Source organism: Diuraphis noxia, unplaced genomic scaffold, assembly GCF_037042655.1.
Source record: "Diuraphis noxia isolate RWA-SAM2 unplaced genomic scaffold, SU_Dnox_SAM2 contig0003, whole genome shotgun sequence".
NCBI lineage: Eukaryota > Metazoa > Arthropoda > Insecta > Hemiptera > Aphididae > Diuraphis > Diuraphis noxia.
Genome location: NW_028301713.1, coordinates 25,590,859 through 25,618,296, shown reverse-complemented (window position 1 = coordinate 25,618,296; position 27,438 = coordinate 25,590,859). Strand labels below are relative to the sequence as shown.

Sequence of the window (27,438 nt, the reverse complement as noted above, 5' to 3'; positions counted from 1 at the left end):
GCTGGTAGGTATTTCATAGTAATTTTCTAGTAGGTATTTGCTAAATTTGCGTATCTGCCTATTGCATTGTATATATATTTTATTATATTATAGCTCCTATGCTTACCCATAATGTGCGCACACGCATTTAGTATATGTATGTGACTATATGTTTAATACGGACACGAGCCCTCGCCCTTGGCTAAACCCGTCAAAAATATTTATTACCTTCCCCGTACATTCACGATTAATCGGCGCGGAATTTGAAACACGTATTTTACCGTATATCATCTATTGCTATTATCATATATCGATATATATTTATCTATAAATTATAATAGTATACCTATAGGTGTTATGCTCGTTGCAAACGGCGCTGTAATTGCAATGTTCCTTACGGTTATATTTAATATCTCCTACTATATTGTACTATTATAGGTAGGTATATTATCAATTGATAAATAAATTTAAAAAAGTGCAAAGATGTTGTCATCAGCTGGGGATCGAACTATGGCCATTTATTTATACTTGTTGATTAAAATCGATTGATTTCACGTCGAACGGATTAAATAGTTAGCCATTAGTTTTCTAAAACTTATATCGACGTCAAAATGAGAAAAATAAATTACTTAACTCTCCGGAAACACTTACTCATCTCTTACTGTTAGTTAAGATTTTTGCTGTCGGATATAGCTTATTTCGCCAAAACATCTGCACTTCATATGTATAAACTACGCCATTAGCCGTACAAGTCTTTAAGTTATTTTAGTGGGCATTTGACCACAATTTATTCGCTATCCTGCAGGTTACGAATTAGCTAAACGATGTATTATGTATTTATATTCGGGATTATGTAGTATTATGAAAATCAAACAAAAATATACATTATACATTAATTTGGGCATATCTATATTATACTTTATATAGTATTAATGATACACTTGGTAGTTAAATATTTATTAAGATTATAATGATTATATAATGATTATGTAATATTATGTGCCAATTATATACCTATTATCTTAACGAGGTCTCTACCCCTTAAATCACCACTTTCATGACATTCAGCAGTTCGAAATTGAAATATTAACCCTCACGTCGTTTGTTAATTGGATCAGTCACCACCAGTGTCAAATACTCTAAGTACGCGTCAATCTAATTAATAACTATCAGGTGTAGTACCAATTAATAAACACTTAAATTATATATATTATACATGGGATATGTAAGTTGTACTTGATCGAGTACGTTGTTCTGAAAAATAGTCAAATAAATGGATTTGCTATAGCTGCGGAGTCGTTATACCTATATAAGATTAAATAGCCGACTGAAGATAATGGTTTATGTGGTTGCGTGGTGATTATAATCTCGTTATTGTTTTAAGTCACGATAAGCTAAGGTACATAGCATCCACAGACCCACAGTGGTTACAGGCTTGCAACGGTCGTCCCGTAATATTCTATTAAATATGGTTTAAGGAATTGTGTGAAAATACTATCAAATTTCTTATATTTATTTTCACGAAAATTTATCTTCCCAAAAAACTATTTTAAAAAAGTCACAATTTCATGTGGAAAAAATTATATATTGAATATTTAAATGTATTTAAATTTTTTATTATTAAGTCACGACATTATAATATACAAAACTGCAACACAAAAGTGAGTAGATTGGCAATAAAGGATGACCGTATGGCTTAATCAATTCCGTCTTGTCATTGGAAAAGTCTATTTAGATCTTTATTCCGTATTGACTGAGTTTAAAAAGAACAGTAAGATAGTAAAATATATGTAGATGTATGGATTATCATTGCTAAATTTGGTCTTGGTCGTAGGGTAAAATCTGCTTAAAAGGGGTTAATTTCTCATACTAGATAAGGGTAGGGACATGAAGATTCAAGAAAGAAGGAAGATGGTTAGGTTTTTTGCAAACAATTTTAAAAGTACATAATTTTACCACAATGAACTTTAAACACAAGCACATTGGTTACAGATGGCCACTAAATTATCGGCATGGAACGGTATCGGTTCGACCAGTATCAATAATCAGAGGTTTGTTATTTTTTTTTTTTTTTTTTTTTGTATAAGTATTAAGTTGATTAATTCATTTTTCAATAATGATTTTGGTTTCAGAATTTTTTTTTTTGTATATAAGGAATTTATTGATTTTACAATCATGTTTTTTTTTGCATATTTAGAGGCATTCTTTCTAGTTGAGATAATTTAAATGGTTTTGGGTAGTCGGTAGTAGGTAATGACTTGTGGTTTATCACATTAATATATTATTAAAATGTATATTTTATTAGAATTATTTGGTTAAATTATCTATTTTTTATGAACTCATTGAATTATAAATCAATTAGTTGTCATTACCGACAAAAAGACAGGAAAAAAATTAAATCATTCATCACGTATAAAATGTATCAGATATCCTGAAGCATCTTTTAAGTATGTTTTTATTTAATGAGGTACTTAATTGTCATTTTTAAAAATCTCACAGCAATTACTATATAAAAATCAAAAGCAATAAAATAACAATATAGTAGGTATTCAATTAAAAAAAAATTAAAATTAAACACATTTAGAGTTAATTATATAATACAAGTAAATAATCAGTAATCGCTGTTATTAAGTAAGTATTTAAGGAATAAAAATAAATGTTACAAAGATTTAATATGCTTACAAGTTTATTCAGAGGGAAATATATTACATGGATTTTATATACGTTCCGGGGGAAAAAAGCGAAATAATAATAACTGATTAATATAACGATGACATTTAGAAAAATTAAGTGTTCTTTAAAGTGCGGAATATATGTATATTAAAAAAGTAGAAATTAGTAATTTTTCAAGAGGTGTATGTTAATAGAGAGGAAAAAAATACAAAAAGCTACACGCTCAAGTAGTTCAGACGGGCAAAAAATCACAGCTTGGATAAAGTTAAGTGGATCTAGACATTGCAGAGAGTGAATACACCGATTGTTAGTTATATACGTACCTACACAATTAAAGTTGACTTGTAAAGGCTACAGATAGACGTCGACGAGACAAAAAGGCCATTTTATATATAAAAAGATTCAATATCAGTATCCTATAATTAATTTACACTACAAATAATAGCAGCAGAGAGAACTATATTGTGATGTTATAATATACAATACGTGTTTCACTGATGTTAATACAAACATGAAATGGGATAATAACATCATTTATTTTAATGAAAAATGTGTGCATATTATGCAGCTGATGAGTATTATAATATCATAGTCTATTCACTATTCGTGGTATATACGATTTTATTGGATCCGCTTAACTTGTATCATCAGTGCAGAAATATCTATTTATCTGCATTCTGGTGTGTGTGTATAGTAGCACGGGTGAGTGACTCACGGTATCCACTAACCTGTAGTGTTTACTTTGTTTAGTCTAACATTTCAACACTCAACAGTCAACCGCGTAGGTTAAGTGGTTTAATGGCTGTCTTACGAGTTGTGTTCACTATATAGCTGCAACTGACGTTACAGTTAACATCGCAAAGGCCAAGGACACGTTTCTAAATAAAATTACCTTGTTACAGTTTTAAAACAATAATTAAGTATACTGCACTATAATACGGCGAGTATAACAAATAATTACAATGATAAAGGCTCTTAAAAGAGTTTCGCAGTTGAAGTAAAATGTAATAAAAAATGTGTTGCAATATGTTCAAAGGTGTTTTATTTATGTGTTTGGGTATAAAATACGGGTCTTACAATTATGTCAACTTCTGATATCGTTATAGTCACATCGGCTTAGACTCTTTAATTTCTAATTGTGCATTGTATTTGTATATAAGATATAATGTCGTATCCCCGCAAACTCAAGTCATTAAATAATAAATCATTATTGTATAATATTAAATAGTAATACACCTCAATTAATCGTAAAATGAGTTATTCTTAAAGCAATAAGTATTTTAATATGTATTGATTAGATATTGGAAGATATTACCGATATTATTATGACCAGCAAAAGGTCACAACCTTGTTTTAAAATATATCTATATTCCTATTACGTTCATATTTCTGAAGGGTTGCTATACCGGTAAACTTATACTTAACTTTAACGTGACCAAAAACCTCAACATATTTTATTGAGATCTGGTACGTATCTATATAACAAAAAAAAAAAAAAAAATGTTAATTAATATCTTTAATAGGCCATGCGCGATCTATGAGCATGTTCAGTGGGACTTATTATTTTTTCGTTGAAATAAATCTGGCTTAGGTATACGAAAAATAAGAAATAATAATAATAATTTTAATGTTTACAAAAAAGAAGGAAATAATATACATTTATGAATATATTATATATTAGGTATATGTGTATATGTACGTATCACATAATATGAAAATAATGTCGTCCTTATACAATTTAGAAACAAAAACAGAAGCTATAAATAATTATTATATCAAAAATATAGGTATAGCTTTATATTAATCATGGAAATTGAAACGCCGTGATTTAAAATTGTGAATAAAAAGAAACAAAAAACAAGATATTATGCGCTTTATATGGAAACACAGATATAAAAAATTATCTGCTAAAAGTGCCAAAAATATAAAATTAAATTAAATAGAAAATAAGCAGACAAGATATATAGGTGATGTGGAAGGGGTATAACTGTATAAGTGATGGCATAGTGGGTGGTGCAGATGATGTCACAAGTATAATATGTTAAGTATTAGGTCACTGGTCACCTCAACAACCATTCTCACGGTCGCGGTCGGTTCTATTAGCGCGCGTTGATGAAGACGACTGTTATGAGAAAGGGGTCACATTTCAATGCATTTACATTTTTTTTTTTTTTTAGGGGACGTATTACACGATGTTTTCCAAGCTACAAATGTGTTTGAAGTACTCGTTGTTCTTACCTCAAAATGTCGTTAAGGGATTTTTCGCATTTTAGCGGATTTTCTAGTTTTTGGAACATTTTTTGACGTTTTAAAAGCATTTTTTTAAATGTTTATGACATTTATTTTGACTTCATTGAAATATAAGTTCTTCATAGCACAATGCATAATATAAATTATTTTCATTTCGAAATTAACATCTGCAGGTAATCTGGTTTTAAATTAGACAAGGCTAAAATTTATCTTCATGTCACGCCATCCAATAAATTAGCCGATTTAATTGCATAAAATTAACAACATTTTCTTATTAGGCGATTATATATTATATAGATGGTGCGTTTGGCTGATTGTCGGACGCTTAAGTAGTGTTTTAATTAATAATGCATTTTTTAAAGGGTATTTTTTTCGGTATTTTTAACGGTGTTTATATTCGTGCCCTAGTTATGAGTTTTTGAAGACGACGATATGACTACAATATCGGTGCTGATGGATCGCGGTGACCGGTGATGGTGAGACGGGGTGACTAGGTCGTCGGGGCATTTTACGTTTGGGCTAAAGAGAGAATCGACGGAGCGCACCGTAATGCACCGCTGTTCTTATATACATCAATATTTCGAAAAGTTAATTAAATTATAATTTGATTTTTAGATTTCTCAATATATTTATGAATAATTGATAATAAAATATTACAAATGAATAATAAACATTGAATTACATTAGTTCGTTATCATAAACTTTTTTTAGGTATTTATTTCTTCTGTTCTTCATAATAATATGTAGATGAAAAAATTAAAAAACTGTACATAAGTTATTTTAAAAATTTTAAAAAATTAAACTATAAATTAAAATTTGAAAAAAGTAAGAATTTACCTGGGACATAATTTATATTTATAATATGCAATACTGTTAAAAGATGATGTATTTAAATATAGGCAATTTTGAGATATTTTCTAAACACTATCTTTTTTTTTCATGGTATCGAGAACCAAGAAGGTGACTGTTCAGAACTTTCTAGATGACATCTAATTTTACAGAGTTTGACACTAAAAATGTATAATATATAAGCTGCACTATAGTTTGAACTTGCGGGATTGATGTTACTCCTGGATCATCATTTTGGGCAAATTAACGAAATAGGTATTTGCATGTTTAAATGTGTTTAATTATTATCTAATATGTATAATATAAATAATATATATTTATATTTATATAGTTATTAATAAGTTAAATGCTTAAAACTTTTTGAAATTTAAAAATTAAAACGTTAGGTATGTTAACAATATAATAATGTAACAGGTATTCATATATTAATATAACATGTGTTCAATGTGTACATTTTGGCACGGTTGACGAATAATAAATTGTATTTTAGTTGTTGCATTAAAATATTGGTTCTCATTGATAAAATAAATTATAATTATGTACAATTTTTTTTTTTTTTTTTTTATTGGTACATCATCAACATCATGGTTATTAGCTTATGTACAATTTATTAATACTTTATAGGTATAATCTATATATACCACTCAATACCAGATACATACCTAGAAAAACTTAAAGTAGTAACTTTTGTTAACACTTTTTTATAGCAAGTCAGTCAAATTAAAAATATTTAGAGGTCATGAAGAGTTGATCCCTCGGCGTGAATAGAAAACAATTTTAATGTGATTCTGGTTTATATATTCATTAGAACTTATCATAATTCGATTATAACGAATTATATTTCACCAAATTTATAATAATTAATAAAAAATACAAAGGATTTATTTTAGAAATGATTACACTGCAGCTTGTGTTTGTAGACGGACATATATTATGTATAATAGTTTATCTGACGCACGTAGCACGTATACCTATTCAGGAAGTCTACCGGAAGCTGCTATAAATTACCAATTAATGATAGTTTCTTACGATTAAAGATTTTCAAACCACTAAACCAAAATAAACGTGTTACCTAGCTATATACATGTGTACCCCTAGGACTTATAATCGGAGCCTCGATTATTGGTACCTAATGCGCGATATTGATTTCGCAAGTAAAATAATTTTGAAGAAACCGCGGTCGATATAATCGTTGAATTATATTTAGTAACTGGTTATAATGATACAGCCTCGTTAGAAATGAGTTATACCTGTGTATACATCATGGAAGTACCCTGTAGTTTAACATGCATTTTTGACATGCATTTCTGCATGTTTTTTTATCTATGAATATAATATACGCGTATATTAGCAAGTGTTTATTAATTTAAAGTGGCTGAATATAATGTAATTTTTGTTATGCTCGCCATTTTTTTAATAATAGTAAATGTTTATCTGACTTATCACTTTATCAGTCATCTTATAATAAGAAATAAGAATACTGTTATAGCACATTAAATAAAATAATTTATACAGATATCTAAGAGCTAGAGAGTTTTTAAATTGTCCTTTTCAGAATAATAGTTATGTAATAGGTATAATAATATATGAAACTATACGCCGTAAACTAAACTAGCCGTCTCTCCGTTGAGCGACTGACTAAAAAAAACGTATAGTTTTGAAAACTATATAGGCAATATATAAATTATAGTCATATATTACTATATGTGATATATACACCCTGTATTTATATTCAGCATATTAAGTATTATTGCATATGAATATTTTCTTCCTACTTTATTTATACAAGCCTATTATAATTGAATAGTAAAAATATGTAATAAACTAATAACACAACTAAAATTTTAACCACAAGAATTGATACACCGTAAAAATTGAAAATAGTTAAGAAACTGCAGTTGGCTTTAGCTACCGATAGGAGATCCATAACGTTAGGTCAATCGACCACTGTTGCAGGGAAATAATATTAATAAAGCCTATGATATTCAATGAGAAGACTAAATAATATTTATTTTTTTTCGTGTAGGTAATCATTGCAAATAGGTAACCAGATAAAATGTAATTTTTGTATCTAAAGGACAAAATGTATGTGCGCTATACGCTTTTGGGATGACAAAATGTAGCCTATGACATTTTCCGAGTTCCAACGCGTATCTAAATTTTTCTAGGGGGGGGATGTTAGGATTTGAGGATAAATATTATAATTTTACTAGGTGTTTTAAAATAATAACCTTTTTATTATACTCGTATACAATATATTATATTTTATACCTACTTTAAATTTGTTGTATAGTATATAGTAATTTATCTTAAAGCATTCAATTAAAAATAATATTTTAAAAAAGCCAGGGGGGCAAATGCCCCAGCTCCCCCCCCCCCCGTGGGTGCCTATGGTATCTAATGATATAATTTTTATTGAAATTTGTAAATTACTACAGTCGCTTTCAAACCTTAAAACTAAATTATACATATAGACGTACATTGATTCATATAATATATTATATCATTTATGACATATAGTAATAAGTAATAATATCATATCTGTGTTTTCTGGTTGACTGCATGCAGAATATGATTAAACCTATAGCTTAAGGGAATAATAGCCTAAAGGGGCTAAATAATAAGAAAGGTACGCATTCCAAGGTACTAACTGAGTTTTATTCTGATAATAAATTTGAAAATATATTTAAATTTCTTATTTAAGTCAGAAATACAAAAAACATTTAAACTTGTATATTTTTCTATGAAATTTTCTATATTTATTGGAGAATAATAAATACAAAACATGTGGATTTACGTAAGATTTGATTTAACAACTAAATAAAATTCGTTTTAAAAATTATTATTGCTGAAAGACTCATGAAGACATGTTGAATCTCATTTAGGTTTACGATTTACAATATTTCATCACTGAATAAATTCGATTTTAGGCGTTTTGTGACACGTGTATACATCACGTGTAAGGTGTAATGCGCTTAACCCGCACGGTTGATTTAAAATCGACTTCATAATGAATTAAAATATTTTTTTTTAAATTACGATATCGGAGTAAAACTCAAGTTATAGTGCGATGTAACGCGTCTATTTTGCTCCAAATAAAAAAAATTAAAAAATGTGTTTATGCAATGAATTGTATTTATTTAAAAGAATTCGTAAGTGGATGGGGTTCAGACTATTCGTTCGTATCCGTTCTCCACCGTTCACTATAGCCTTCGTTCTGGTCGCGATCGCAAGTGATTTGCTATGACGGGCCGAATGTCATTCTCATTGAATTGCGTTTTATTTGATCTTATCGTGTAGTCGCCGCCACCAGTCGCGAACAAATTACACGAATTCGCGTTCGCAGCCAAATGTAAATGCACCTTTACAGCTGGTGGTCTCCATTAAACCTTCACTATTAGAAAAAATTAATATTTATTTCGACCACTGATAGTGTAATAATTTATAATGCACGTTGTTATGTAGAGCTGTTCGTTGTAATACTTAAGCCATATATACCCACCATCGCAAACTGTATATACAAGCTCGTGTGCTGTATACGGAGGTAGTGCGGTGTCTATACACAACAACCACCCCAGTACGTGCGTGCGGGCCCTTCCCACTATGGTAAAAAAAAAAAAAATGTAATAAATGTTTACACAGGACTAGTGGCCGAGCGTAATTCTTTTTTATATTTCAGACAATTCCTGCACAAAACGACCCTCAGTCGCTAAGATGACTGCCACATGGCACTGCATTATGTATACCTACTACTGTGTATAATGTTATACGCGTTTTTGTATTAGGTGGCGTCCGGCGTTGAGCCTCGCCGAGGAGAATTATTATTATTTATGAGTTGTCCACGCGGAAACAGTAGTGGCGCTCAATGTGTATAGTATATATATAGACGGCATTTTCAATACATTTGCGTAATACCTAACATTGTCAAAAGTTGGTGTATTGACACAATTAAATTAATGAATGAAAAAAACTACATTTGCGAAAAAAACAAAACAGCAATAATAATAATTAATAATAATAATGATAATAATAATAATAATAATATTTTGTGCGGCGGTGGTGGCGACGACAAACTACTGTTACAGTAGTTGTAGGCGACAACGCGCGTCACAGACATCTGCAAGGTATTTATTTATATTTAGTTATCGGGAGGTTGAAGAAAAAACCTTTTGGTTTTTGGTAATGCGTCGATTAGAATACAAATTTAGCTTGTGTATTTCTGTCGTTATGATCATGTAATAATAATAATATATATATATATATATATACCATTATAGTTATATACTATGTGTTAAAATTGTAAATTAAAATAAACGGCGGTAGACCGTGAACGTAAGTGTAATAATATATTATTATTTTACCGACACACCTATAACCTACAGTTGCAAGCGCGCTGACAAATAGCAAAAAAGTTTCGGTAATCGAAGGATTATCACAAGGTTTTAACTTTTAAGTTTTAAATAAGTCTTTTCTAATTTATGTCTTTATACATTATACATAAATATGTTTTTGAAATATACATTCGAATCGTGAATATTTTTTTTTTATAGATGTACGCAGCTCTTCACTTCGATGAAATGGTCTATATTAGCTCTTAAAAACATGTGTATGTATTTTATAGGCACCTATATAATATGGTCATATTAAACCATTAACGATAAGGACCAATATTGTTTTTCTATAGAATTTGATAATCGATCAAAAATGTTGCGCCACAACTAAAGAAATACAATAATATATACCTACGTGCAGCCGCGAGTATACTATTATCATATCTAGGTACAGGTATATATTTTGTTGGTAGTGTACTAAAAAAAATAATCAAAAGTTGCATTAAAAATGACTATAGTTAAATATGTTATTAATGTATTATTATAGTTTTTTTTTACTTTTAAGTATGACTGTAGCCTGTAGGTACTTTGAATAATTAAATAATTATTTAAGATTTATATTTATATTCATTTTTTAAATAATGCTTAAATTCTAAAAAAAAAAAAAATAAAAATATTTTAGCTAAATAATAAACGCTTTAAACATTATTAACTTTAGCAGTTGTGCATATATAATTTAATTTGATTATTGTATTTCATTACATTTTTATAAAAATGACCAAAAAATATTAGAAAAGTAAAAATATGATCTAAAGAAATTTAAAAGCACTTAGTTAAAATTGTTGTATAAATAAGACAAATCAACAAACATTTAATTTAGATTGTAAAATTTTTTTTTTTTAATTTAAATAAATATGCCTCAGCGTCTATGGACATTGGCATACAAGGGGGTTTAGGTTTAATAATTTTTAAGGATACAGTATTTACATATTACATAAACAAGAACAGATTATAAACTATTTATAAAAGGCAAACATTTTTGTAGTGCTAAATAATTGTAGATTACAATTTGTATTAATTTTGCTCGAATTACATTTATAATAAATATCAGCTACAATTCTGAATAAAAGTAAAGTACTAAAATGTTACAAATGTAACACAACATGGTGCCGCCGCCGGCTTTAGTTATAACAAAATATAGGTAAGTACCTACGTAAAATGTAAATGAGAATGGGGCGTTTGATATGCAGGGTTAACCCACTCTGAGCCTTTTAAAGCCCTAAATAAGATATTTTATTCAATTTAGCCTATAATAAATTTAAGTTGTAATTATTTTATGAATTTAGTATTATGCGAATATATAATAATATATCCACTGTTCAGTACCTATATAGTATATCCTATATCAACGGTTCTCAACCGACAACCATAGGGGTGCGACCCAATTTTGGGTTGGAAAATTAATCGATACCCAATATTTAATTTTTACTTCATCATTGAATATTATTCATAAAAAAAATCGCATGAAAAATTTGGTAAATATCTTAGGTCACCACTACACTAAGTCTGAGAACTGCTGTTCTGTATGATATAGCTTAGCTTTACATTGCAGCGAAATAAATACCATTGTGTATATAATGTCGTAGTGAAGAGGCTTTGAGGAGTTGAACAACTTACCATTATAACTAATAGCCATTGAGCTTAGTATTATATAGGCCTACATGTTTTCAAGTAATGCGATTAAAGGATAGTGCATGTATTAATGTATTATTTGTTGAAAAGGATTAAATTCGGATAAACTCTGTAATAAAGTATTATAATCAGATATTACTTTGATACAGACACGTTCCATCGAGTTGGACCAGTTTCACACGTTCATTTTCAACGCAATTCATTCTCCACATAAGAAAAGAAGAAAAAAAGCACTAAGAACTACGAAATCGTTCGCCGCTCATTACGACAACTCTACATGTGAGTCACAACCTGCCGTAACATAATGATTATAATAATATTAAAGGCGGCAGGCACGACGTTGGGTATACTTTATATTGTTCTATAATATACACATTCGTTTCGAACGGGTTCGCATTCCTCTGCGGCCGAAAACGTATTATTATTGAATTCGTCCATTCATATCTGCCGACAAGGTCATGGCGACGGCGACGTCACGTCACGAAGATGTACTAACGAGTAACGAGTAAGAGAATGTGTTACTCGCGTATGTTGTCTACGTCTTACGAGAGTGTAACAAAAAGCAAATTTTACGCTCAGCAGATCACGTTTAGCTCCGTTAGCTTAAAAATTAGAGTGAATTGACCTCTTTTAAAATTTAAAGGTAAGAGTATTACTTAGACGACCTCATGGGTTTTTTTACAGAATTATAATTTTGAAGCGATTTATAAGTATTTTATGATGTACAAAAAATTTACAATTTTAAAATAACTATATCTCGATTTTCAGTCAATCAACTAAAAATTTTTAATCAATGGAGCTGTGAACGTGATCTGCTGAGCGCTCAATTTGTCATGTTACGCACTTGTAAGACGGGGGACAATACGTAATGCGGGCATCTCATCCTCGTCCTCGTAACGACGCGCGACGTCGACTCGACTCTCGAGTACCTACCGCGGCGGCGGCTGGCCGCTGTTTGGGAGGAAAACCGGGTTCCCCCCGGAATGCGTTCTTCGACGCGTTCGCCCGCAGTGACGCCAACCAACCCGCGCAAGGGATGAAACGAGTTATTTCGTTTCGTCGCGTTGGCAACTGGAGTCTCCGAGATGGCCCGTGCTCGAGTACCGGTTCGTTCGGTTGGCAGTAAGTGGCGGAGGGCACCCACAGGCCGCGATGAGGAGCAGCGCAGCGGCGGCGAAACCGATTCGTCTGTGGTCGTTGCCCGTCGTCGGCAGTTCGGCACATCAGTATACGTGCCGGACCGGTTGCCGAGCGGGTCGTTTTCGCGCGCGTTCTCGAGTTTTTGTGTTTTACGTGCGCGTTTCGACGAGGATTTTTCGTTTTCATTATTTCCCCCGATAATTGATTCAATTGTCTCGGTGGTTAGTGCGTTTTTTTTTCGACGTCGGTTATAATAATAATAATATCGTCCATTCGCGAGAATACCGCAGGTAAGTGCTGCAGTTACTGCTTTTTGATTGTTTAATATTATATAGGGTACACGAACCGATCTGACAATTATTTGAACACAATAATGTTATAATATAAATAAAACGCGCGTCCCCCTACGTTTAACGACCCCGTATTAAAGGTACAACACTGGTTGTTATGTTTTAGTGTTTTTGTGTTTTTGTGTCGGCGAATATTGTTCGAAACGATATTCGATTACGGCACCGCCGTATACCTTCATGCACAGGAATCTGAGCATGATATAAATTATGTCTACTACATGTGTGTATTTTATGGGTACAGACATTTTTTCCAATGATTTGAATTAAAACATTTCATTTTTTTTTTTATTAAATTTCTTCCCGAAGATTATTGATGAGAAGAGTACTCGAGGGCGTCTCTATTAAATTATATCCTTTATATTCTCTCAGAGTAGATGGCGTACAATAGGTGTACACCACAATCATCGACTTCAATTATTATTTTTTCGATATTGCGCTGCATATAGAAAAAACCATATTTTATAAATACTGTATAGTTTTTTGAAAATACACTACTTCAAAACAATATTACTCAAAATATACGTCATAAACCTTCACAATATAGGGTTATCAGATGCCAACTATTCGAAAAAGTTGTTTTACCAGAAAAATAGATTAGAAAAAAAGTATGAAAAAAAATTTCCTTTTAGACACTATAGTTTGTTTAAATAGTAAATATTATCTGTCGTAACTCTATTAATAAATATTTGGATTCTTTACGAAGTGTGAAAAAAAATTGAAATATGTGTTTTTAATTAGTCCCCATAGGTACCTACATATAAATATTAAATATACATGTATAATTGTAACTAATGAAGGTACAGTTTTGTGCATAATATTGTTCCGATATTGGGATTTATAATTATTAATCGTGGTAAAATATGTAATTTTTTTTGTTTTCCGTAGTAATTCCACTCGCAAAATAATATTCAAATTTAAAAGGTTGAAAAAGAGTACCTACTTTTTATCCTGTTGATGGTAACCTTACCTATAATATATTATATCACATACCTCCTAACTGTGTATATACAACTACCTACATCACGATATTGGAATTTATACCAGCAATTATTTTTGTTATTTTGTTGATAATGAGTTTAGACGTTTAGTATGATAATTCTTTATTAATTTAATTTAATTTAATTTGAATGATCCTATATGTATGTATATTGTATACCTATTGTCTATTTTGGATTCTTAGATCAATGTTCATAATTTTTAAGATTTAACAATATTATTTGCATATTGTTTCACAGTATTTTTATAAATTTGAATAGTACCAACTTTTGTTTGTTGGAAATATTGATATTGGTGGATCGACTAACAGATGTATGGCAAATTAATAAATTAGAATTATTTAAAGTTTAGATAAGTAATTTCAGAGGGTAAAACTGAATGTATAAATTATAGAAAACATATCAACCATAAGTAGTACCTTTTATTTTATCATTTTACGTGTCTAATCTCTTACTGATTATAATTAAAAATTATTTTCTGGTTCTTAGACATATTTTTATTGTATTTTTTGACAATATAATATATACATACCGAGGCGATTAAGCATTTTTTTTTTTTTAAATAAGAGCAGGGAAATTCTTAAAATATATATAATATATAATATAGCCGATATAAACAATGTTATATATAGGTATAATATGGGGGTTTATAATTATTAGAAACGAATAATACTATAATATGAAATAATAACGTTATACCTATCAATTTCAATAATTATTCCGTAATTAATTAGTATCGATGTATGTACAATTTTAGAATTACTGTAAACTGTAAAGAGATAGTCTTATGAAAATGTTTATGTTGAACAAATATTATTTTTCAAAATATATGACGTAACTTGTCTGGTTGTTTTCATAATAATCTTATTATTTTTTATGCTGTCATTATTATTTATTTAGTTTTTTGTCAGTAAAAATCGCATGAGCATATTTTTTTTAATCAATAAAATTTGTCTTAGTTTATACATAATGCTAAAATATATGTTTAGAAAGTGATTTATTGTTTTTTGTTAATGGAGTACTCTAGTAAGTACTAATTATGTCTATGAGATTGATATTGCAGTTATAATTTATAAAAATATCTGACAGATTGGTGTAAATAAGCATATGGTGTGGTTTTCAAAATGGATGTATTATGTCGTGTATACATATGATATAATTAGTAAACCTCAAATGAAAATTAAACGTAATATAATAATTATTAATATATGCATAACTAAACTGCATAAGTATATTTTACAATATAGTATAAATGCTGTACGAGTCTTTAAAAGTACTAATAAATATCTAACTAATTTTTTTTATTTATTTCAATTGATTTTTTTTTAAGTTTTATTTTTTAAATAAAAAAAGCTTGGGTGAAATTTGTAGTGCTAAATTTTACATAATAGGTGGAAAAAAGTATGCATTGCATTTATGCATTTATACTTTAATGGATTGTTTTATCTTACCTAGGTATAACAGAACTACTGAACACTATTTTAGTCATTTTTTGTTTAGGCATATGAAGTTAAAATTTTGTCTTGGGTAGTTCAGTGATTGTATACTCAAACAAACAAAAAATAAAAAAATATAGCTTTTTCTTTAAATGGTTTAAGTTATTTAGTGAGGTATTTTTAGTTTTTTTTTTTCATGACATCAAAGGTTTTTGATCATGAAATATTGAAATCGTTAAACGTTTGTTAGATTTAATTAAGACACATATACTACTCGGTACCTCTTGTTCTTAAACATCAATCATAATAATATTTAATCTGAACATTAAATGCACATCGAATTCAACTTCATTATGTTTAAATATAAATTATAATTTATTATATTATATGGCTTATAATTCTAATAGACCGTGTATTTGAAATCAACTTTATTATTCTAAATAATTATTTGGTTGTTATAATAGAAATTAATTACGCTAATAACTATACCATCTATTTTGTGTATAGCTACGTATGATGTAATATTGAAGTAGGTATTAGTAGTTGGATCACTTCAAAAAAGTGCACGTGACACTATAATAGGTACAGTGGTGGGGAGGATGGTTCAAGTATAATATACCATACAGCATACGCTATTGTATATAAGTTTCTACTCTGCACATTGTTGGATGAATGTAAATTTGTTGTATGTCAATAATAATGAAAAAAATGTATTTTTGTGTTTGTAATTGTGATACTAGACGTTTTATAACTTTTTCATTTTTTGTAAAATATGTTTCTCCTTCCATAGAAGGATCAACGGAAAATCACGGCTTCGAGTACAAATGGTATTGCTTGTTTATAATGATGTTATAGCCAATCTACTCAATCTTCTCTCTATAATTTTCTGGATAACCTGTTTTTTATAGGTTCACTTATTTTATTCAATATTTCATCGATATAACTTAATAAATCAAACACAAACAATATACTTTTATGCATGTTATGGTTCTGACATAAAAAACATTCTTCAAATAAATATCGTATTTTGGTTTACAGACTAGCATGCTCGTTATGAGTAACTTGCATTATTGTATAATGTATAAATATTAAAATATTTTTTGTATTTGAAAGTTCTTGTAACAAAAAATATGTATAATCTTTTTATAATATCCCTGTTGGATTAGAAAGCTTTGTAATTGAACTTAAATCTATTGAATAAAAATATAATAATGATAAATTATTTGTCTGAACACTATTTATATAAGATCCATCAAATATCATTCAAATTGAACGAGGAATTTGTATTTATTAAAACCGGTGGTTAAATTCTACATATTGAATATCTTTAATTTATTTCCTATTTATGTAAGATAACATTTTTGTTTGTACGTGAAGAGCTTTAAAATATATTCTATGATTCTCATAAGTTGTTTTTATGTCAATTAAAAAATTACGTTGTTTAAACTTTTTGCCATCACATTAATATTTTTTATTTTTATACACAATACAATTTTCGAAATATTTGGACTAATTTTAAGTTTGATTCTATTTATTCTACAATCTCATTCATACAATTCTAAATAAATACACTGTCATACCGGTATTTATTTAAAGATGAATAATAATAATACATTCGTTATGATATTAGTGTAATAACTTCCTATATAAATAGTTAATACTCGAGAAAATTAGTTTTTACATATTATTATTCTGTATATTAGGTACTATACAACTATAAAACTATATAAGTAGGGTAAAGAAAGGTATATTCGTGATACATGTAATTTCGTAATATTTCTTTCATCGTTTGTAACGAACATACTTATTAGCCGAAAAACATCGAAATAGCGTTACATGGTACCCTAGGTATTATTTTCGGTTGACGTAGAGTCGTTAGGCGCGTGTGGTACATCAATTGTTTCCTATTTTATAGTTTGTACATTCTTTATCATTATTTACATGAGTTCAGCTCATATGTTTTAACGTACTTGTCCAAATCTTTGATTTTTTTGACTTGTGTTAAAGTTAAATGAATTATTTTCATTGAATTTAAAACTAGAAAACATGCTTGATGGTTAGGATAGGTTAAGGTTAAGGTTAGGTTAGATTAGTTATTAATTATTAGTTATTATTTATGATTATTAATTATTACCTAAACATTATCACGAAATTAAATACCATATCACCAAACTACCTAACTTTTCTCAATGACTTTTGAACTTTTATAAAGACTAACCTAACGACTTAAAATTCAAAAACTGAATATATTATAGTCACTTTACTCTTTGTACATCACACAATTAAAAAAATTAAGTATAATTACCGAAATTTTATTTATAATTAAACTTTTAGTTAAATTATCACGAACATACCTTCTTTTACCTTATATTATAGTACCTACTATTATAGTGGTAAGTATAGGACTTATAGACAAGTTAATAACTTATTCCCCATGTACTCGTAAATATAAATAAGTTAAAAATATTTTTAGGAATGGAGTGCTTCATACTTCAGTTTCTGCTCAGGACCGTTTTTCGTAGGTAGGTATGCAATGATTCATTTTCGAATTCAGATTCAATACATCCGTTAAATTTATGAGGTAAACCCAAGTACTATAGACTATAGAGTGAAGTGACTTCGCCCGTTTATGTTTATCAACATAGTGTCCATGTTTTAGATTTATTTTGTAGTATTATTTCTACAGGAACTCTAAAACACAGCTGCTATACAAAAACCGAATGTATATATACATAACGACCGCAATGACGGCGAATCGATTATATTGAAGTAAATAAATATATAGTTTCGTTTACAGTTTAAAAGAGTCCACAATAAACACGTATTCTAAATATAGCTGTAGGGTGCATAGAGGATTCTAACAGTATTGTTAGTATACTTATATATTGAGTATTTGGTTCTTGAGTTTATTGGTTAGTAAATTATAGTGAATGTATAGGAAGTTTGTATAATATTATATGAGCGCACCACGCGTCAAAATTGTGAGTGTATATTTGTAAGTCTTCTTAAAAAAGAATTATTTCAAAACTCAAAAGACAATTTTATTATGTTTCGTTTTAAGCTTAAAATATATTTTGTGAAAAAAATAACTCCTTAAAATTTCGCTGGTCAGTATAATTATACTATTTTTGTCTCCTAAAATTTAAATGTTCTTTTTTCTATTATACCCAATAGGTAGAATAATATAGGTAAATATATACAAACTATACTGTTTCCCATATCACATTTCATAATCAACATAATTTACTATCTTTAAATATTATTCTCATATTAATAAATTAGTTAATTCTTAAAAAACTTGATGCCTTCGTGTAATTGTAAACAATCGAATGTAACCATAGAAAAAATTTGTAAAAATAAAATTACAATGTATCATGCTTTAAAATAAATTTAAAATTTTTATTAGTGAAAGATTTGTATGAATCGTAAATTGTAAATTATAAATTACGAAATAAAATATTAGTAATTATATACTAAATAATTAAGTACACTCAAAAAAAAAAAAAAAAAAACGAGCGAGTGTCATTAATGGGTGGCTGCTCTCATCAAACGTAACATGTAGTATATAATTTATTGTAAACTGTTTTTATATTAATATTAATTGTTTTGATACCTTATATATATTCTGTCTCACATTTACTTATTGTGCCTAAGGTATAGATTGTAAATTTCTTTTAAAAAAAAAAAAAAAAAAAAAAGTAATTATATAAAACATAAATATATAGGTGTACTCATTTGTACTATAATTGGTATATATAACGAAAATGGTTAGTAAAATGTAGTATATATTTATTGTATAAACAGTACCAACTGAGAATATTGTTACGTAAATGTTATAATATGTATAATTATGTCAGCACCTACCACAAGATTTTGCTCAAGTTAATTAAATACATTTTTTTATAATATTATTTACATTAGTCATGCAGTGCTTATGTTATTTTATAAATTAATTTAAATTAAAAAAAATCGTGTTCTTATTCGAAAGTGATAGCCTTACTATAGTGTACTGATGCATAAAAGAAATATTTAAGCCAATATTTTAACCTCGAAGTCAATTAGTTGCACATATTTATTGGGCTTGTCAAACGTTTTTTTTTTTTTTTTGTATGCAAGTAGCTATTATCTGTCGAAATGGGTGGTTAGTTGGTTATTAAATATGTATTATAATGTGTAAATACGTAATTTTTAGTACTAAGTGACTTATACTTGGTAATAGAAATGGTAGTGAAATATTTTTATGCAAATTTAATATGATTCCAAATTTCCAACTATACCTATGCTATTTATTAGTATATACATTTTATTATTATAAAGCCATTCAACAGAGAACCATTTATTAAACATAATGACCTGCATTAATTTAATAATAGATTTATAAAACATTTTCTGTTTTGAATATTGTTAAATATAAATCTAGTTCATATTTTAAATTTCTTTTAGATTTATTGTACCATTTAATAGGATGCCTCATCTGTATATCATTGTTGTCCCTGTCTTACAAAGTTAAAAACGTTCAACATAGTAAAACTGTTTTGCGTGGGGCATCTTTATCGCCTCAATATTATAATAGAATTACCAGTACTAGTCTGTGCTGACTGCTGATCTTATTAATACGATTAAATTTATCAGTTTGAAAATATGAGTTTTTTGTTTTGTTTTTTTAATGAATTTAATTATTAAAAATTATCGGTTAATGTTAATAAGGGAACATAATAGGTAATATATTATATTATTATGTGGATGTGGCGTCCTCTTAAGAAGTATCCTGTGGAAATTCAAATTTTTGTTTTTCATACGGGAATTCCTTTTTTATTGCAAATTATGTATTGAATAATTTCTTTTTAAATTTTGTCGTACTTAATTCGAAATTCGAACGACCGATTTTTCAGTTGTTAAAATGTTTATTTAAAAGACAGTCCTTAAAAATGGTTTTACGAAAACATAAAATAAATGTGATATTTGATAGTGTTTATTACAGAGTTTATTATGCTTGGACCAATCTAACAAATCACAAATATTATAAGAATAATATTAATAGTGCATTTTCGTACATATACAAAGTTAAATGACTAAAAAACTACTTGTTCAAATTTTGATTTTGATACGTCATAAAGTTCAGAAAAATTGTTCGCTAAATAATTTATTGAGTAATTTATAGTAGAAAATCCTTTTTCTCGTAGAGTTTTCATTTGAAAATCAGAAGTTTGTATCTCTATAGAGCACTCCTTGTCCTTATAAATAGTGTAGGTATAAAATCTTAAAAAATTGAAAATATACTCATTAAGATTAAATACATTTAATAATTCGAAAAATCAGATTTTGATAACCGTGTTACCTATTGAAGAAAAAAGGGCTTGAGTTTGAGTATGCTTGGCTAATAACTCTGTATAGGACTTTGATACAATATTAGATATAAAATAACAATTTTATTTTATTCTGAGTTTCTCATAATAATTTTATTTTTATTATTTGGTGTACGATATATGCTGTTATATAAAAATACTTAAAGTAGTTAGATTCATTCATAAATATATCGGATGGGAATTGTTAAAAAATACGTGTCTCAGTAATGCTGTTATATTGCTTATGAATATTATTGTATGATAATAATGTCTTTTGTTGAGTAAGCCTCCGCGCTCCATCATAATTTAAGACTGAATGGGGTCAATGTCGGACGTCGGATAACTCGTGTTAACTGAATGTAAACAACCGTGTTTAATAAGAGAAAATTAAGACGAAGGAAATGGGTAATACTCACGTACCACGAATTACCTACTATTATTATTAAGCTATATTATGGTTTGGAATGTATTATTATGTATTAGATTTTAGATTTATTTATATTATTTCAATAATAATATTATGTACGTTATATTTACAAGATTATAATAGAATAAACAATTTTTTTAAACATAGGTGTGTCTAAAACTTCGAATTAAATAAATCTAAGGAATATATTATTATGTTAGAATATTTTATGATATATTCCTTTGAATAAACCGTCATCTGTTTGATTATTCATTTCTTAAAATTAATAAGATATATAAATTATAAGGCAATATTTTTACAGAGAATCATGCTTTTTATTATTGTTGTTAAAACCTGTAAAATCATATTCGAATATAATCGATGTCAATAACAACAATCAATATAATATATATGTTAAAACTCAAACTTTCCCAATTATGCGGTATTGTTCAGATACATAACAATGGACTAATAATAAAAGGTCATTTTGATTTTTTTTGCAATTTCCTTAGATTCGTTTTCTGAATACACATAAACTACTAACCTTGTTTAGGATGTTTCAATTAAATTAACGGGAAGTCTAGTCACATGATGACAGAAATCTGTAGTCACCTATTTTTTTGGAAACATTGTGATTCATTTAGAAAACTCGCAATATATGGTTTTGTATAGTAGTGCACGCTTTTCCAAGCTCAAGATAATTATAATATAGATATTCTGTAATTCTGCTGTAGTATTCGAAATTTGGTATTGGATTAGTGTTTGATCCAGTGTTTGGAATTAAAACAATTTATTTACAGAATGGACCCGATACTTAATGCAAATTTATTGTGGAAACAATATTTTTTCATCACTGAAATCTTTTTTGTATTTAGAGTTCAAAACGCATTACTCATATTAATTTAGTAATATAGGAATGTTTAATACTATTTTAAGAAAATTAAAATAAATTTATTTTTGATTTTTGATTTTTATGAATAAAATAATCTGAGTCCTGTCTTAGTGTTTTGATATCTTTTAGTCATGAACTAATTATTTATATGTTCATAAAAAAAATTGAGAAAAAATAAAAGTGGTTTTTATAAAATATTTAAGACTGTTATCCTGTAAAATAGATCAATAATGGTTCTTAATATTTTGCATATGGATTTGTCAGTTAATTTACGTTCATGGTACATTAAAAAAATATATGTTGAAATATGTTGGTTTATAATTTTAATATTTTTTTAATAATTTTTTTTTTTGTGTAGTTTATGTTTTCATAAGATGTGAACATTTTATTTTATTTTATAAATATAAGTACTGACGTTTTTATAAAAATTGCAAGTTTATACATAGGTTAGTGACACTGTGACACTGCTCGTTACTTTTATTAAAAATACTATTAAAAATATTCAAGTTTTTAGTTTTTCCAAGATATTATAATAGACTATATTTATGTTAGGTCATTTAATCATGTTGTATTGAGCACAATTTCAATTGAAATATTTAAAATTTTGTATCAAGGATAATTTTTATAGAAAAGTCATAAGTATCTTTACGTAGTGTAGCTATATAGTGTAAAGTAAATTAAAGAATGAATAATGAATAGTTGTCCGAGACAAGTATTGGTTTAGGACCGATAGATTAATAATTATTTTAAGATCATTTATACATTTTTATTCTTTTTTACTTTCACATTCTTCAGTAAGTAAATAATAAATATCTAAGATATCTGATTAGTTATACATGGACTTAATTCGCAAATAGTGAATTTGTGAGTAGGAAGGTATATGCATCAACTTTGTTATATTCGTTACTTCGTTAGTAAAATGTAATAACACTAATAACTAATAAATATTAAATTATAATTTCATTTAAATAATTTATAATTGCCCATCTAAATTTACGTCGTGTAATAGATGACGTTAGAAAATATATTTTATTCAAACAATAGACGATAGGTAATTTTAATAAACATTTCTAGGATAACATTGTAACAAGTAATATGTTTAATAGAAAATAGACATTAAGTGTTGTAAAATAATTAAATAATTTGGAAAATCCAGTTAAAAGTATTTTCAATAATTAACTAACATAGTATTGTATTAAATTCAATTGTTGAGTTAGAATTTTTCTTTTTATCATTGATATGATATTGTAAAGGATAGTCTATTATAATTTAGAAGTATTATATGTAGTTAGTACTTAGTAACCTTTTGAGGTATGGTTCCAGAAATATATTATGTCGACTATATCATAAAATTGTTCATATATATCTCCTACACATAGTCGTTTAATAGTAATACTATCGAGAATATTCTGATGAATACAATTTATTATTAAAGGAAACTATTAAATTAAGCACCTATTGGTCAATTGGTGTTCTATTAAGAATGTAATTTGTTCATTCCTTTTAATATTATTATATTAAATGGGGTTTATTGTAAAAATTTATAACATTAAATCATGTGGATTTATTATAATCAACCTTATTTATTATTAAAAACATATTTGTCTACGCCCTGTTATTTGTTCTAGACATGGGATTGTTGAATATACGTACTGATGTTAATATTAATTAGGTAATTAATTTTAAGTGCCATCATGAACGCCCATTTAGTCTCGTTATAATGTTTTTTTAACATGACCAATTAAAATGTCTTTTTCTTATTCCTGACAAATATGTTAACTATAGTACAAATATAAAAAAGGAATTAAGCTTGTATTTGAATAGTAAGGTAAACCATTTTGGATTTTAGTTAATCTAATCTATATGTGCTTATTGCGTGGAAAGTATGTTTCTAAATAGATGTGATATTTTAAATAAAAAATGAATTCAATTTTATACGTTTTTAAACATTGCAGATTTAACGAAAAAATACTTGATAAAAATACTTTTATAATATAAATGATAAATTTATTAGTTATTTGTTTTCTGGTTTATTAATTATTTTTCTATTTATTTTGTTGATTAAACTAAATTAAATTAAACACTTTTTATCTTTCTTCTACTTCTTCGTCTTTACCTATAACTTTATTATATTAATTATTTTTGATGTTTCTTTGTAGTATATAATATGATATCATTAGATTTTGTGATCGAGACATATCTGAACTAGAATTAGTTTCATGACATTGTATTAAATAGAGGTAGGAACACAAACAAAATATATTTGTATGATTGTTATTGAATTTTAATTTGAAACATTTTGTCATACAATACAACGTCTTTTGTTTTAACGATGATTCTATTCTAAACTATTTTTGTCTATTAAACAGTATATACAGGGTTTCATCATTTAGTAGTCATATTCATATATCCCTTCCATAAAAGTGTGTAGTACTTGTTGAAGCTGTTTATACTTAGTTATCGATCAGTTATTTTCTGCGCGTTCTTTGTAGAGTACGCACTCGATCTTTTCAACAGTGTCGAAAAATTTCAGAAATTTGATTCACGACCTACCACTCTATACTCCGTGATGTCAATTAAAAACCATACGTTGTCCTGCACAATATAGTATATAATATGTGTAGATCGAACATATACCAGTATAGTATTACGAACGATATTTTATGTTAAGACGAAAACTCTTTTTAGATATTCTATTATTCTAACCTATTGCATGACATGTACACATTTATATTATGGTGTCTGCAAAATGAGTTTTTTTTCCAAGACAGACGGTAAATGTTCATTGCACTGAGCTCCCTGCAGTGCATTAACGTATAGGTCACACTCGTAATTTATAAAATATTAATATCTCGTTTATCCGATAATAGAATATCATCATTAGTAACGTCTTTTACAAACAATACCAAAACACGTGTAACGCACACTCTTCATTATTTCTATTCATTATTATTATTTAGGGTTGAAAACGGATATCAGTATTGTGGTATTGGAATATAATATATCAGTACTGGTATGGAACGGTTTATCATAATACCGATTTAAACCAAGACATACCATAATATTGAAATGCAAAATGCAATTCAAATTGGATACCGTGATATTAGAACCAATGCATATATGTACCTATACTAAAAAAATCGTCAACTGTTAATTAATTAATATCACTATTTTTGTTTTATTTTTGAGAACATTTGCTAATCAGATGTAAAATTTTATGGTTTTCAGGTGGGCGAGGTTTCCCACGAAGTTATCATCCGATATAGAGCATAATAAATAATTTATTGTTGAAACTTCGTACAGTCCCACGAACTTCTGAAACAACAATAATGGGTCCTACGGTAGCGGCGACTACTACTCCGTTGGCGGAATCGTCGGACGGCGACCACAGTGCCAAAAAAAAAGGCATACGGCGGCTGTTGACGCCCGCCATATTCACGGGCGGCGATCATAAGAACAAGCAGACCGCGGTAGCGGCCGTGGACGTCGCTAACGGGTCCGCTGTCCACAATCACCAACTCCGTCAACCCACCAACAACAGACCGCCCAGCACCAACAACCACAAGACCATTATCGAGACGGCATTCGTCAATAACAACGGCAACGGCAACTCTACCGGAAACGTGACGTACCGGTTGCAACAACAACAACAACAACAACAACAGCAGCAACTGCAGCGGTTTCGATACGCGCAAGGGGTTGACCGGAACGCCGTCGATGTGACCGACTTCCGGTCGCGGAGCGTCAGTCCCGGATCGTTCGACCGGGACGTTAACGCCAATTATGGCAGCGTCGAACGTCGAATGGGCAGCCCTTGTTCGCTGTTGTCATCGTCGTCGACGTCGTCGCTGTTACCATCGCCGTCGGGCAGACGGTCCGCTCCCATTATACCGTACTCGCAGTATTATAACAACAGAAACGGAGGTGGTGGTCAGCAGCAGCAAAGGATGTTGCTCATGCCGGTCGGCGCGCAAGTCAAGATCACCGCACCGCCGTTGTCAAACACCGCGGTATACGCGGCCGCTGTCCGCCAACATCGACTGCAACAACATCAACAACAACATCAACAACAACAACAACAACAACAACAACAACAAAAACAACAACAACAACTACAACAACAACAGCACCAGCAGCAACAGAAACAGAATCAACAACAGGCCATCTACGGCAACGTAGAGGCCGGCGCCACTGGCTCTTTTGTACGGGGGTCCCCGCACCGTGCCACCATCGGGTGCGTCCGGGAATCGCCGGGCCGACAGTCTACCATTTACGAGACTGAAGAGGATGTCGTTGCGGCTGGTGAGAAGAGGTTTCAGCCGATTTTCAAGAGGGGCACCCTGCAAGAGCCCGTAGCTGACCCGTCAGCAACTGCTGCCGGACAGACACTGTCACCGTCGTCGTCATCCGGCTGCAGCCCGAAGAGGGTGAGTTTTTCACCGGGGCCGTCCGAACCGCCCGCGTACTGGCCGACCAAGAAAGGCCTATCTCCGCAACCACCTACCCGCCAACGGACGACCGATTCGTCGATGGCCGCGGAAAGGCCACTACCGCTCGTGCCCAAACGTAGCCCGTCCACGTCAGCCATTTACGGCACGCTACAGCAGCGAGGCGGTCAACAGCGACCGCACCAGCAGCAGCAGCCGCAAACAAACCGGTGGTGGCCACCGCCGTCGCCGTCTCCGCTGCACCAGCACTACCAACAGTCAGGCAGCGAGTCCGGTAGCGAGGCCGGAGAGGTGCAACGAATACTCAATGTCAAGAACGGTCATCGGCTGGTCATCGGTAAGTGCAACGTGCTCAGTATCTGATTACGCGATAATGTTTCGAAATATTATATATTATTATGTGTTGACCACAAACGCGTTTCGACACGTTTTCGTAATAAACACGTGGTAATAGCGATCACCGTAGTTTACGTATATTATGAATATTGAGTATAATATTATAATGTTATCTTAATAGTAGGTATACGTATAGTCCCCCCGCAAGTGTTGATTTACATAATAGGTACACGCGAACTACCCCATTCGCGTGTCGTCGTCGTTGTTTAAACAACTTGTTATTTATTTATTTTTTTTTTTAAATTAAAGTGTTTCT

General features: G+C 29.5%; 1 protein-coding gene across 13 annotated transcripts in view; it reads left to right on the top strand.

Moving 5' to 3' along the window:
• The first annotated feature begins 12,934 nt into the window (after positions 1-12,934).
• LOC107167647 (coiled-coil domain-containing protein AGAP005037) overlaps positions 12,935-27,438 on the top strand; it is a 224,868-nt gene continuing 210,364 nt past the window's right edge. For 5 of the 13 annotated variants that reach the window (XM_089222529.1, XM_089222526.1, XM_089222528.1 and 2 more), the window contains exons 1-2: positions 12,938-13,204; positions 25,567-27,123. In XM_089222529.1, the coding sequence (XP_089078655.1) occupies positions 25,668-27,123 (1,456 nt within the window). In that variant the 5' untranslated portion in view covers positions 12,938-13,204; positions 25,567-25,667. Of the gene's footprint in view, positions 13,205-25,566; positions 27,124-27,438 lie in introns of all 13 variants that reach the window. The other 8 variants (XM_089222530.1, XM_089222527.1, XM_089222523.1 and 5 more) reach the window with 5 other exon arrangements.